The sequence below is a fragment of the Dermacentor albipictus genome, chromosome 1, assembly GCF_038994185.2.
Source record: "Dermacentor albipictus isolate Rhodes 1998 colony chromosome 1, USDA_Dalb.pri_finalv2, whole genome shotgun sequence".
NCBI lineage: Eukaryota > Metazoa > Arthropoda > Arachnida > Ixodida > Ixodidae > Dermacentor > Dermacentor albipictus.
This window is the reverse complement of record NC_091821.1, coordinates 98,453,330-98,467,678: the sequence shown is the minus strand read 5'-3', so window position 1 is coordinate 98,467,678 and position 14,349 is coordinate 98,453,330. Positions and strand designations below refer to the sequence as shown.

Genomic DNA, 14,349 nt, shown 5'->3' with positions numbered 1-14,349 from the left:
TTTCGAACTCATGAGCTGACAGCAGTTCGTTGATTGAAAACTCGTTTAGTGTTCACTTTTGCATTCTTCGAAGGAGTATGTTCCTAATTTGCAAACGTTAAGCGGGGAGAAACAGCCATGGAAACTCAGCCGAGTCCTCACCTTTCGGCACATAAACCTCCACCCATGCTGCGAAGAGGCCTTGTGGGCGATGAGTCCCAGAGCGAGCAGCCATGAGCGCGAGCCGAGCTCGTCCTGTGCGGCCAGCACCAGCGGTGACCGGCCTTGACACACGAGCACCAGCGCGTTGGGGAATCGCTTCGAGTCCGAGGTGAAGCCCACGTGCACGGTCTGCGCCAGGTCGAAGCAGAGTCGGCAGCAGGCGGGCGCTGCCGCAGGTGACGCGCGCGCCGTGCTGCCACCGCTGCTGCACGCTGGCGCCGTGCACTGCAGCAGGGCCTCCTCCTGGCTCGTGTACATCTCCAGCAGTGGGCCCCGCTCGCTCGTCTCGTCTTTGAGCACCAGGAATCGCTTGTGCCACGCCTGCGTCCAGCGAAAGCGCCTGTCAGTGGAGCCCACGAGAAAAGCGAGTCGTTTTAGATGTTTCACGACACGTTCTCTGAACACTGTGCTGGTGTTCAGCGAGCGAGTTGAGAGTGTGCCAGAATGGGGTCTTTCAGAAATAAATTCAGGTTATGCGGGTCACCTCTCCTTTCAGGAACGTACCGTTGTGGGTGATGGCGAGTGGTATTAAAAACGATGGCCAGAGTTCGCAAAGCCGTTCACAATTATCAGAAACTGTTTGATAACAGGCGCCAAACAGGTGTGACCGCGAGAGAGGTTATAGCAAAGGCCGGTGAAAAACTTTGACTTTTTTGAGCCTCTGCGTCACACTGTATCTGCAGTGTGTCGACTCCAGTTCAATTCTTGCGATCCGAGACGTACGTCTATTTAGATGTCATTTTATTAAATAGAAATAGCATGTCATTGATTGCAACTTTTCGCGACTCCATAGCACATGCGTGTGATGACATGCAAATGGACTCGGCCTTTAGAAGGTGGGTGAGCTGTGATAACGTAATGATTTTATTCCAATGCTATTCCTTCTCGCGCATCCTCAGTGGTGCGAGCAGCACTCCGGCCAGTAATCAGTGGGCCTTCAACGGCGGATGATAAGCGAGGAATAGAATCGGCCGAGAAAGACCCTCACATCATACAGGCCCTATTTAACTTCCACTTACAATTATTGCATTTGCGCAATCTGGTAAACACACAGGTTAGGGAACTGGCTGCGCGAGTGCCATAATGTTTTCACCAAGCTAGCACCTCCTCAAGGTATAACAGAGTGCCACCCACGAAACTAGGGGCGTCAGCCACGCCCTATCTCCAGGAGTATGCAGCTACGTGAGTCTCGACACTGCTGCCATTCCTGCTATACTACTGCCGCCGCGATTTGTTGGTACACGATAAGACATAGGCAGCGGCAGTCTATCCACTACTTATGCGGTAAGTTTCGCCCAATGCACTCTTAAGGCGCACTCCCTAAACCTCTGTGTCATCGTTTCGCGTCCCTATATGCTGCTTGTCCCTTCGCTAGGCGCATCTGCATACTTTGGATACTGAACTGTGGAAGTAACTTCAGAGCCAAATGCAATGACATCCATGCTCACAGCGGAAAGAGCCAACCCACCTCTCCCATGATTCATAGTAACGTCACACTGGTTGTTTTTGTGACTGTTGGGAGTATTGCTGAAATTTTCGATGTACGCTTATTGTGCTCACTGCTTCTGGGCGCGCGTCATACTGCGTAAGCCATATTTATTGAAAAAAAGGACGAAATAATGTAATGATTGAATTACAATTATTTTCCTCTTCGCAATTCGTCAGTGTTACTAGCAGCGTTGAGACTACGTTATCACAAGGAAGGATCTGCAGTGCACCTATACTGCTCAATTTCTCAGGTGGGACGTATTATGGTTCGAGGGCTTATCTAGGCATTTTATAATGCGTTTCTTTTAACTTTGTGATGTTATTTGACTTGCGATGCATTTCCATGTTTCTCATGAGAAAAGGTGTAGCCGCGACACGATCTCTGTGCGAATGTATTCTCATTTATTAATGTCAATAAAGAATAAAAGATTGACAGATGATAAGCGGTGGATGACAAAAAACAGAGTCAAGCGGAAGGAATTGTTACGCTATACTGGCCCAGGACCCGTCTTATTTTTTTTTGACAGTAGGTAAATAATGACTCTTGACCTATATGAGTGAAAGAGGCTGGGTTGAGATTCCTCTTTCATATTTCATGCGCCACGCCACGTGAGGGACACCGCGAAAGGCGACAGCTACGTCTGTCATTGATCATGCTATGTTGTGCTTGGATGTGTATACAAGGCAATTCGCGATATGATCACGTGATGTTGTGCTCGGAAGTGTATATAAGACGACGCGAGAATAAAACGGGGCTTCTTCTTTTGCCACCCGGCCGAGTTCATGGCGCATGAACTTGATCTTAGGAGCACGCGTGGCGTGCGTGCGTGGTGGTCTATCCCGACAAAGGGGGCCTTAATATTTGGCACGACAAACCACAACAAAATCAATCAATCAATCAATCAATCAATCAATCAATCAATCAATCAATCAATCAATTGTTTAATTAGTTGATTAATTAGTAAGCAACTAACCGATCAAATTATTCACCTTACTACAAGATGTAGTGCCTTTATAACATAGCAAAGTGATTACAGCAAAAAGAAACGACGAACCATAGATAACGAAGAATCAACGATAACCATCGTTAACTAGGAAAAATTCCAACGCTTTTTCATCGTTAAACCTCCTGCAAGGTGGATGTGGCGGCAGCGTAAACACAATCTTGCACTGATTGACATGTTGACGTGCGCCTGTGTTGGAGCACACATGCAGAAGGAGAGAGGGGAAGTAAAAAGAGGTAGAGATGCAAGTAGATGAAAATTTACTTTGCTACCCTTCACTGCAGGGAAGGGAGAATGTGATAGAAAGATGAAAAATTTGAGACAGTGAACCCTACGCGTACAAAAGTGTACAGAACCACCTCCAAAGGCGGTTCTCAGGCCGGCGCCCTTCAATTAAACTGCGCAAGCGAGCAAATAGCTCTCTGTGTCAGCGGTGAATGTCACCTTTGGTCATATAGAAGCTTCACCTTTGAAACCGTTCTTTGAGACTAGCCGGTTTAGGGCGATTTGGAGATAGAGTCGCTGAACGTCATATCGAGTCGATGGTCTCCTGGCCTCCACAATTAACAGTGGCACCTTGGTGAACCGGAGTAGAGTTGCAGTAGAATGTGTGCATAAATAGTGTTCAGATAAAGCAGCAAATACGATTGTACATAGTTCCAGATATGATATGACAGAGAATATATTTTGTAATAGCCACACGAGGAAAGAAGAGAGAGAGAAAACAGAAGGGCATGGAGGTTAACCTCACAGTACCTGGTTTCCTACCCTGCACTTGGGGAAGAGTGAGCGAAATGAAAAGGAAAAAAGGGAGCGAAAAGGAAAGCAACTGAGCACCAGCTATCGCGGTCGTCGAGTCTAATCACATCTAAGGAGTGCCGATGACAGTCGAGACCATGGTACCTATATATATATATATATATATATATATATATATATATATATATATATATATATATATATATATATATATATATATATATATATATATATATATATATATATATATATATATATATATATATATTGCGACCAATTTATCATTCAGTCGGCTTAAAGCAGCACACTAAGTCTGTCTTTCAACGTCAAAGAAGCGCCGTATTGATGAGGATATGTAATGTGGCGTCGTCGCAATCACGAAAGTTGCACGAGGGATTCCATCATGCACTGGCATGAGGAAAGTGGTTCAGTTATATTGTAGCAGCTAACGTCCCGAAGCTGCACAGTGGATTATGAGGCGCACCGCAGTGGAGGGCTCCGGATTAATTTTGACTAGCTGGGGTTCTTTAACGTGCACCGAAAGCACGGCATCAGGAATCATCAGGAATCAGGAACACCTTAGACTTCTGTCAAGCAAAGGACCAGGCAGGATTCCGTAAAGGCTACTCAACAATAGATCACATTCACACTATCAATCAGGTAATAGAGAAATGTGCGGAATATAACCAACCCTTATATATAGCTTTCATTGATTACGAGAAAGCGTTTGATTCTGTCGAAACCTCAGCAGTCTTGGAGGCATTACGGAATCAGGGTGTAGACGAGCCGTATGTAAAAATACTGAAAGATATCTATAGCGGCTCCACAGCCACCGTAGTCCTCCATAAAGCAAGCAACAAAATCCCAATAAAGAAAGGCGTCAGGCAGGGAGATACGATCTCTCCAATGCTATTCACAGCATGTTTACAGGAGGTATTCAGAGACCTGGATTGGGAAGAATTGGGGATAAAAGTTAATGGAGAGTACCTTAGTAACTTGCGATTCGCTGATGATATTGCCTTGCTTGGTAACTCAGGGGACCAATTGCAATGCATGCTCACTGACCTGGAGAGGCAAAGCAGAAGAGTGGGTCTAAAAATTAATCTGCAGAAAACTAAAGTAATGTTTAACAGTCTCGGAAGAGAACAGCAATTTACAATAGGCAGCGAGGCACTGGAAGTCGTAAGGCAATACACCTACTTGGGGCAGGTAGTGACGGCGGATCCGGATCATGAGACGGAAATAATTAGGAGGATAAGAATGGGCTGGGGTGCGTTTGGCAGGCACTCTCCGATCATGAACAGTATAGTTGCCATTATCCCTCAAGAGAAAAGTATATAATAGCTGCGTCTTACCAGTACTCACCTACGGGGCAGAAACCTGGAGGCTTACGAAAAGGGTTGTACATAAATTCAGGACGACGCAACGAGCTATGGAAAGAATAATGGTGGGTGTAACATTAAGGGATAAGAAAAGAGCAGATTGGGTGTGGGAACAAACGCGAGTTAATGACATCTTAGTTGAAATCAATAAAAAGAAATGGGCATGGGCAGGATATGCAATGAGCAGGGAAGATAACCGATGGTCATGAAGGGTTACGGACTGGATCCCAAGGGAAGAGAAGCGTAGCAGGGGGCGGCAGAAAGTTAGGTGGGCGGATGAGATTAAGAAGTTTGCAGGGACGGCGTGACCACAATTAGTACATGACCGGGGTTGTTGGAGAAATATGGGAGAGGCCTTTGTCCTGCTGTGGGCGTAACCAGGCTGATGATGATGATGATGATGATGATGATGATGATGATGAAAGCACGGCACACGAGCACTCATGCATTCCGCCCCTATTCAAATTCGGCTGTCGGGGCTGAAAATCAAGCCAGCGGCCTCGTGCTGGGCAACTGAACGCCATAGCCACTGAACCACCCCAGCGGGTAAAAGAAAGGTCGTCTGAAAGTGCAAATGAATATTGAACCTGACAGGAGAAATGTGGCCTAATCGGCAATTCATAATCCGTGGTTTTGCAGTTGTTCAACCGGTCGGGTCCGGTCGGTGTTGGGTCGGTCGGTCGTTCTGAAACCTTTTTCTGGAGTTAATATTTCTCTATCACAGCATATTCGTTCCATTTTTTTTATTACACGAACAAAGGCATCTTGTGGACGGGACGGACTATAGGCTGGCGACACTTTCATCGCGGTCGATATACCGCGGCAATATTGGGGAGGAATGCCTGCCGCATCTCTGGTGTCGAGCACGCGGAAGATGGAAAGAATAACAAAATGATCAAAGCAGGGCAGCTCGTCGTCGTCCGGTGCGCAGTCGGCGCGCATCGCGCTGCTGTTGACCGAAAGGCTGCCGCGGGCGGGAGCCCCTCGCCCGCGGGCGGCGCAGTCATCACTCGCTACCCCGCGCCGCACAAAAGCGCGCTCTGTCCTTGCGTTGCGCATACGCGGCATCCTTGCTTCCGATAATCGCGCCTGCACGGAAGGGAGAGCGAGTGACATGCGTCTGGAGTGGACGCCGCCGTTTCGCGCGCCACGGTTGCGTGCGTAACGGCCACTGGTTGCATGTACACAACACCGTCGGTTTTAGCTCTTAAACCAAAAAAGGAAGAACATACAATGGTGCAAGTCCGGTCACCATGCATGCACGGAGTACCTTACTCAAATTACAAGCCAGCCTAGAGCTTGAAGGCGACTTACACAGCAACGTTTTGGACCATAATTCAGCTCTCGTATAGTTAGCAATGGACTCACACTACTGGCGCTTCGTGGTCTCGTGAGCCGAACACTTCAAAGCTAGGACAGTGCAGGAAGAGAGGAAAGAAAATATAGCCAGCTGTGATGTAAGCCCTGCATGTAAAAAATACCTGCCGCATCTGAGCTGCGTACTCGTTAGCAAACTCATGGACAGAACGGAACTGGAATTTGTTCATAGGGGACAAATGAAAGGAACATCACGGCACTTTCTAACAAAGAAGCAAGAAAGTCGCAGTTTCGCCTAAAAAGTGAAGCATCGATTGTGAAAGCAAATTACTGGACAGCTATACGAAGTAAGGATAGTAGTTTTACAGGCCGCATAAACTTGCAAACATAGGCATACCAACTAAATTAACAAGCACGATGTCACGCACGCACAAGCAAACATGAGCACATCTCACTCGATGACCGCGGAAACTCGCTGTGAGAACGCTGCACTGAGAAAAACGCGGCGGCAGCAGCGAGCGAATTGACCTTCGGGCTGCCGCTCACATCAACGCGAACAAAGCCTCGAAAACACAGCGCAGCGCGGACTCTGTACCCGTTGCAGATGACTTTCAGTGTACAGCGGCCCGGCCGGGGGCGCGCGGCTGCCCGGGCCGCATTTTTTACAATTGCTATACTCGCGGACAACTTTCTGTGGCAGTGAAGAGAAAGCTACAAGGACGGAGCTTCTGCACATGTATTACCGCTCTAAGTAGTCCGCCAGCGTTTGACAGCGCTGGCGGACTACTTGTGGTTGCTAGGAACAGTCGCTGAATCGACGTAGCTTCCACGTGCGACGGTTTCGCGTTTCCCCAGACGTGGAAGGGAAAAGCCGCAAAATAAGTAAACGTTTACATTCACTGGTGTGTTTTATCTTATTTAACTGTTGCTAATATGGTGTTTATGTTTTCTCTCCCCCAGCTTAAGCTAACATGGTTGAAAGCACGGGACTCTTTACGGAAGTGCTCTCACTTGCGTGCGCTTTGCCTCCGTAGCTTTCCCTTCATTGCCACAGAAAGTTTCCCGCGAGTATAGTAAGTACATGGAGGGTGTGGTATTTCCCGAGGCACTTCCGGAGGCGCCCGATGTTACTACGCAGGCGCGACTGAGAGCGGGTACGAGATAGAAAATGGGGGAGGGCTTTTGCTCCTTAAGTACCTGACTTTGCCCAGGCACAAACGCAGTTTCTTTGCTCGTGTTATATGCGCTTGTCCCCTACGCCTGCCGGCATTGCAGAGTGGGGTCGAGTTTGTTTACTCTCCGATGCTGGCTGCCGGCTCGGTGAAGCAGTGGGCACGGACGCCTCATTTGGTGAGCGCTGTGTCTGATCGCTGAGTCAGTCATGCTGGGTTAAACATTTCTCGCCCTTTACGGCGCTCTACCTTAAAAAAAAAAAGTATAGAACACACGCACACACATAATTGATTTTCCCGGGGGAGCAGTAGCGGTCGTAGTAGAGGCCAGTCCTGCCCTCCTGGGGCAGTATCTTTGCTCTTGGCAGGCTTTTCGTATGCTGCTGTCCGCAACTTTTCAGGAACATTTCTGAGTGGTCCCCTTTGAGTGGAATAAACGCACAGCGCCTTGCTAACAGGTTTAGTTTACCCTAGGTTAGGCTAGGTTAGCGTAATATGTATTAGGGTGCCGCGAGGTATTCTCACAGCGCTTACGCCGTGCGTATCATTCTTTGCGTCTTGGCCATTTAGGTTAGGTCACGGAGTGGGTTAGGTTAACGTTAGCTTGCGTTAACTTATCGTAAAAGCCGTTAGGGTGGTGCGGCGTATTCTCACAGCGGTTACGCCATGACGATTACTGTCTGCGTCTCGGCCACATTTGGTTAGGTTAACGTCACTTTAGGTTAGCGTCAAAGGCGTTATAAGGTAGCGCGACGTATTCTCATAGCAGTTGCAAGGGCGTCGAGCGTCAGCGGCGGCCTTTCAGCCACTCACTCTCAACCGCGGTTACTAAGGCGCTCTGCCGACTAGATTTTCAATATATGCGGCCCGGCCTACACTATACAGTACCTACCGCTCCCACGGAAGCATCTATGGTGTTATTCTTAAGGTACGCCGCCGTGATGCGCGAGAAAGGTGTGATCCGGCACGACTGACTTAGCACGAGCACCGCAGGTGCGAGACAGTCTGTCTGTCCGACACAGCGGTCGCCAAACGGGGCGTCAGTGCCCGCTGTTTCACGTGCTTCACCGCGCAGGCAGCCGGCGTCTGAACGAAAACAAACTCGACCCCACTCCGCAATGCCGGCACGCCTAGGGACATACGCATGCAACACGCTAGAAAACTTCTCCGTAGTGTCTAGGCTGAGTCATATATTGAAGGAGCGAAAGCCCCCACATTTTCTCTCTCTCAACCGCTGTTACTCGCGCATGCGAACAAACGTCCGGCGCTTGCGGAAGTGCCACGCCCCGCTGTACTTACTAGCAATTGTAAGATAGCGCCCGGGCCACCTAGAGTAGAATGCGCCCCTCTCCATATCCTTCCCTCGAAGCCTTGCGCGCGACGAAGCCTTCCCCGCTTTCCTCCGTTGCGTGCACGAGATCGAACCGCGATCGCCGGCTCACCCTCACTCGCACATACAGCATACGGCGCTCGGCAAGGATTTTATCGCCCTTGGACTTTACACGGAAGCTCACGGCGACGGCAGGAATGCACCTGCAGTGCCCATACAATTGCTGTCACACTAAAAAGAAAGAAAGAAAAAAAAAGAAGCGCATGCGTAGGCGAACTACGACATATCTCTGAGTTTTGTTGGTAATTTCCTTAGTAATCGTCGATCTAGAAGCACTCTGTACGCAGCGGTGAATATTTTTTTCAGGCCAGTTATACGCTCACAGGTCTCGCAGAGTGCTTGAAAAAGAATAAGCGGCATACGGTCGCTCCGCGATCGCTAGTAATACCCGGGAAGGGGCACCGTCGTGCCTCCTAGTCCATATACATATTATATTGACACACGTACACGCTCTCGCGCCACCGGACTGCCGGCCCGGAGGCGGCGGGCAAGGGTAAAGCCGAAGGGGACCGGAAACAATACGTTTTGCGAAGGAAGGGCCACTGCGGTCCACGAGACGTGCTACCGCTTGACCGGGTTCACCACGATTGATTAATTTTTTAGATGCAGATCTGCTTTGGCAGCGTGCGCATGGCGCGCTTGATGTGGCGTCAGGCCTCCCTATCCTGAAGATGCTGCTGAAAGCTGTGGCAGCAGTTCTCCGCTCCGTGCGTGTGCTTGCGCTGTACAGAGCATTGATGAAGACGTCGGGAGAACGATCACGAAACAGGACCCGCGCATGCAAGCACGCCTCGCGATGGCCGAGAAGAAACAGTGGCTCCTGCAAGTGGGTTGCTGCGTCGCTCGCCGGTCGTGTATCAATCACGCAGCATGCTGCCCAGCGTATAGAACACAGGAAGAAGAGAGATGTTGGATCCCATTGCTTCGGATTGCATGGGCCCCGTGCGCAGAAGTTGCGGATATTTCGTTAAGTTTCGTCGTTTCGGAACCACACGGCACCTGGAATCTTCACCACGTGAAATTCCCGCGACGACGCAAACACTAAAAAACTGTGCTCGACTAACCAGTTATATTATGAGGGACGAGGAGGGGAAGAAAACAGCCAAACTATTGCTTAATGAAACCAGCGCACTTCGAAACCTTCCCCTTTCTCTTCTCTTTCTTTCCCACAACAAATTTATCCTTTACAAACTTTTCTAATTATCATCACTTTGTCCCCACATATTTGTGTTGATGGGTTACACATAATATATGCTATATTTGCTTGTGTTACCACATTACCTCTGCTTCCTTCAATAAAACAATAAAAGGCGCAGGGGTCATGAAAAGCGGCTATCGGTAGGTGAAAGCAGCCGGTCAATGTCGTGTTTGGAAAGTAGGTGATATTAATACATTAACAATCTCTTTTCGCAAATGCATCTACATCCCGCCATTATCAGCATTGTTACGATAGCGCACAATACGATCGTAACATTTCGTTTCTTTCTTTCTTTGTGTGTGTGTGTGTGTGTGTGTGTGTGTGTGTGTGTGTGTGTGTGTGTGTGTGTGTGTGTGTGTGTGTGTGTGTGTGTGTGTGTGTCTGTGTGTGTGTGTATGTGTGTTCGTCGTCAGTTTTAACGCGGATACATTCTCCTCTCCACCGGCACACAAATATCTGCCCATGAACGTGGTTTATACTTCATTTAACATACTGTTAGCATAAATGTGTAAAGTGCTGCAAGAGGACTACGCTAGGAGAGTAAGAGGCCTTACTGACCTTACTGAAAGCTGGAGAATTATGTCTGCACACGCCAGTCGGCATGCCTCCGCTGTGCCGGCAGCCATAACATATCCTCATGTAAAGTAAAAGAAATGAAATGCTCTAATTGCGATGGAAACCACGAGGCCAATTCCAAGGATTGTCCTAAACGGAAAAATGAGATAAAATATGTTGAACCAAATGAGCAACACAAGTATGTTACACAAACAGGCGGCAGCGTCAGTGCAACACTGGAGGAGACGATCCTCGCGTAGACGTGGACAAGCTGTAGGTCTAAACGAGAGCTCCCTGGCTCCAATTCCACAGGTTTGGCAGAAGGTAGTTGAATCGGCATCGGTCTCCGAACCGTTGCTTCAAGTGAGCCGCGAAAGCCCGAAATCTAATGTATGGCCCAGGCGCGTACCCATGATTTTTTTTCGGAGGGTGCCTTAACACAAGGTAACTTTTCTACAAAAATGAGGGGCGGGAGGGGGGTGCCTTTACTAGTACGAACGTGAATAATGCCTACGGTTCGCCATAAAGACGCGTAAACCAGCAAAAGGGAAATGAAATAAGGTGTATCTCACAGGTACACCTGTGAGATACACCTTTCCTTTACTTGACAAACAAAGAACCACAGCAAATTTTCTCGCACAGGAGAGAAGCGCAGGAAGAACACTGCCAAGAGCAAGTACACAAGCGAACGTCTAAAATAAAGATTTCTGGTAGTGTCTTTTGAATCAGCTCTGGAATAACCATATAGAAATATATATTGCGGAACAATCACAGTTCTTTTGAATCCATCGTTTACTGCTCTACCAAAGTGCCAAAACCGACTGGTATTGTTATTTAGGAAGTTGCGTAACGATGCGTAGTCGCCGGTCCCGTATAGCCGTGTAGAGCGCCAGAAACTACGGTTCTAGATGTACTGCAGCCACCGCAGAAGGTTAGAAAAAAACCCACATAAGCACAGCAGAGAAGTGGCTACGTCAGGCGGCTCGACTGATAACTGCAGAAGCGTCATTGAAAACACAAGGAATCGATATCCACTTCCGGCGGCGTTTTTTCTACTTCCTTTCTTAAATAAAAATATCTTTATCTATAAATGTTTTCACAAACAATGGCTAATTTCTTAATTTTCGCTTTTCCTTCCTGTTCGGTTGTTGCCTCGGCTCTCTTCCTTAGTAGATCACGTAATTTCTGAACTGCTTGCGACTCTTTTTTCCAGTTGCCAATTTGCACGAGAAGTGCTCTACAATTAGGCGAAACCATACGAGGTAACGGGTGACACTCATATTGCTTATTGGTTTAGCGGTTGATGCCGGGCTTGATAACGGACGCTGTTTCCCATGATCTAATTCTACTCCTTTCTAACCCATGTCATGGTTCCGAGAATCTGTCAGCGTTGCGGTGACCTTTCGCTCATGGAAGTGATGAGGCAAAAGGAAAAGTTAAAGACAGCTGGCGTTTTCTCCTGCCGCAACTTGTTCCAAGGGCATGCCGACCAGCTTACAACGAACTGAATCCTTTTCCTCGTCCCTGGATGAGTCTAAACAAAGTAGGTTGAACTAAGGAAGGCACAGCGATGCGCATGACCGTTGCAATAGATGGTGACAACTGAACGCATCTCGAGTTAATCGCGCGGGCACCGAATCGATGAGAAAACTGGCCTTCTCATCCCTTCAGAGACCTTTCATGGAGCCTCCACATCTCATTCTTGAAGAAGAGGCTTACTTCTATCTCCCATATACTAAGGTTTCTTGCCGGTAAAACGTGGGGCACATCCGTGGCATCTATGCTTCAACTATGCAGGACGCTCTTCCTAGGATACTTGCGATACAGCACACCAGTGCTGTCCAATGCTAACAAAACTAACATCCATGTCCTACAGAGCATTCAAGGCCAAGCCCTTCGAACATGTCTGGGGCTACCTCGAAATGCTTCTACCGTGGCAACAATTGCCACCGCGAGAGACCACCCAATAATGACCTATACAGCTATCGACGCACTCCGGGCGCATGTTCGCCATATATCCAGAGTCCCTGACCACCATCTCGCTCGTTTGCCTGAGAAAAGACCCAAGGCAGCGTTCTCCAGATCAATTGCGGCTAACCGGCACTCTTTGTCTTTGAGGCACTCACCCACAACAAGAGCGCCATCCCCTATCTGGTGCTTGAAAAAGCCTCCTGTGTACCTTGCTGTTCCAGGAATAGTGAAGAAAGCTAGCCTGACCCCCGCGGCTCTCAAGCAGATCACATTGGAACTTTTGCATTGTAACCGAATCCATGTTTACACGGATGGCTCCGTCTCGGGAAATTCTACGGGGGCGGTTGTTCTACCATCTCAATCGGTCGTCATCAAGTTTAAGACTTCACACGTAACGGCATCTACAGGTTCCGAACTGGCCGCTCTTCGCGCTGCTGTCGAATACATTGAAAAAGAACCGCCCAACAAATGGCAATATATTGTGACTCGAAAGCAGCCCTCCAGAGCTTGCGAACTTTACGACGTGTCAATTATGAACAGCTGGTGTCACAAATCAACGAAACCTGCCATTGCGCTTCTGAACGAGGACATGATATCATCTTTCAGTGGCTGCCGGGACATTGTAGCATCGTTGGTAATCATCTCGCCGATGACGCTGCCCGACGTGCCCAGGCTGGCTCACCGACACTCCTTATACCTTTATCGAGAGTCAACGCTGCAAGAGAGCATCGCAGTCTCGCTCGTACCATCACGTTAGGTTACTGGCATACACCACAGAACTCTAAGTGTCATTTATACACCCTCGACCCATCACTGACACTTAAATTACCAGCGAAGGAAGGAAGGAAATCAACCTTATTCGAGGTCCTGCAGGCCACGAGAGCTTTGGGCTCTCATGGAGTGGGCGTCTCCCACGACGGAACCGGCAGGTTGAGTTTCCTGGCGGCGTCGTGGAGCAGGACGGCCCAGAGTTGGGGAGCTAGTTCTTCGCTCCGGATTGCTTCCTCAAGCTTGCGCTTGTCCTGCACGCAGTTTGTGTGAGCTTGCGAGCACGGCCAGAGTAAATGATAGACGTTAAGGGATGTATTGCAATTGGTGCAATAAGACTTGTCGCGAACCTTCCACGACGGGTCGCAGCACTGCTGTGTCGGCTGTGGGTAGGAGTAGCATTCACCAACTTCTACAGCTATCGTAATGGAATGGCGGAATAACCAATCTGCGCTAAGTGCAAGTGTGAAGAGGCCATCAGTGACCTTCTGTGCCACTGTTCTCGCTTCGATAATCAACGTCCGTCAGACTCTCCGGTGTGCCTCCAGTGTGCTGATTAGACTGGATGACAGGCCATTTACGGAAGTGAAAATCTTGGGAGCCTGGCCTCACAGTTCATTAGCCCAGGAAGCAGTTCGAGCGCTTTTTCACTACCTGAGGGCAACAGACTTGAGTGCCCGACTATAGACATCCTACACCTAAGTTCTCTCTCTCTCTCTCTCTCACTCCACATTCCCATCCCCACGTGTAGGGTAGCAAACTGGACTCAGTCGGGTTAACCTCCCTCCCTTTCCTTCCCTTCTCTCTCTCTCTCTACCGCCATCCAAAAGGAGTGAAAGAGGCAGCAAAATGTTGACCGCCGAATAGCTGTGAAGTCTCAAGCTTGATTTGGCGGCGCTTTAGGAATGTGTGTAAGGAGTGGTGGAGTGGGCAGAGGGGGTGGGGGGAGGGTGGCGGGCCCCCCCCTTGGGTACGTGCCTGGTATGGCCACACTTGCTGCCACGTAGTCGGGCCTTCGACTGTCAGCGTGAGCAAAGACAGCGCACTGAAAAACCACCATCGGACTCTGTCGTCAAGCTGCCATGCCATGCTGCGACAAAGAATCGACGCTATGCAGCTGCTACTGTCTGGCTTAAATGCGCCA

At 48.9% G+C, this 14,349-nt stretch overlaps 1 protein-coding gene across 4 annotated transcripts in view; it reads right to left on the bottom strand.

Moving 5' to 3' along the window:
* Positions 1 to 14,349, bottom strand: part of LOC135917533 (uncharacterized) — a 385,479-nt gene that overhangs the window by 107,177 nt on the left and 263,953 nt on the right. For all 4 annotated transcript variants that reach the window (XM_065451109.1, XM_065451110.1, XM_070532986.1 and 1 more), the window contains one exon: positions 142 to 522. In XM_065451109.1, the coding sequence (XP_065307181.1) occupies positions 142 to 522 (381 nt within the window). The remainder of the gene's footprint in view (positions 1 to 141; positions 523 to 14,349) is intronic.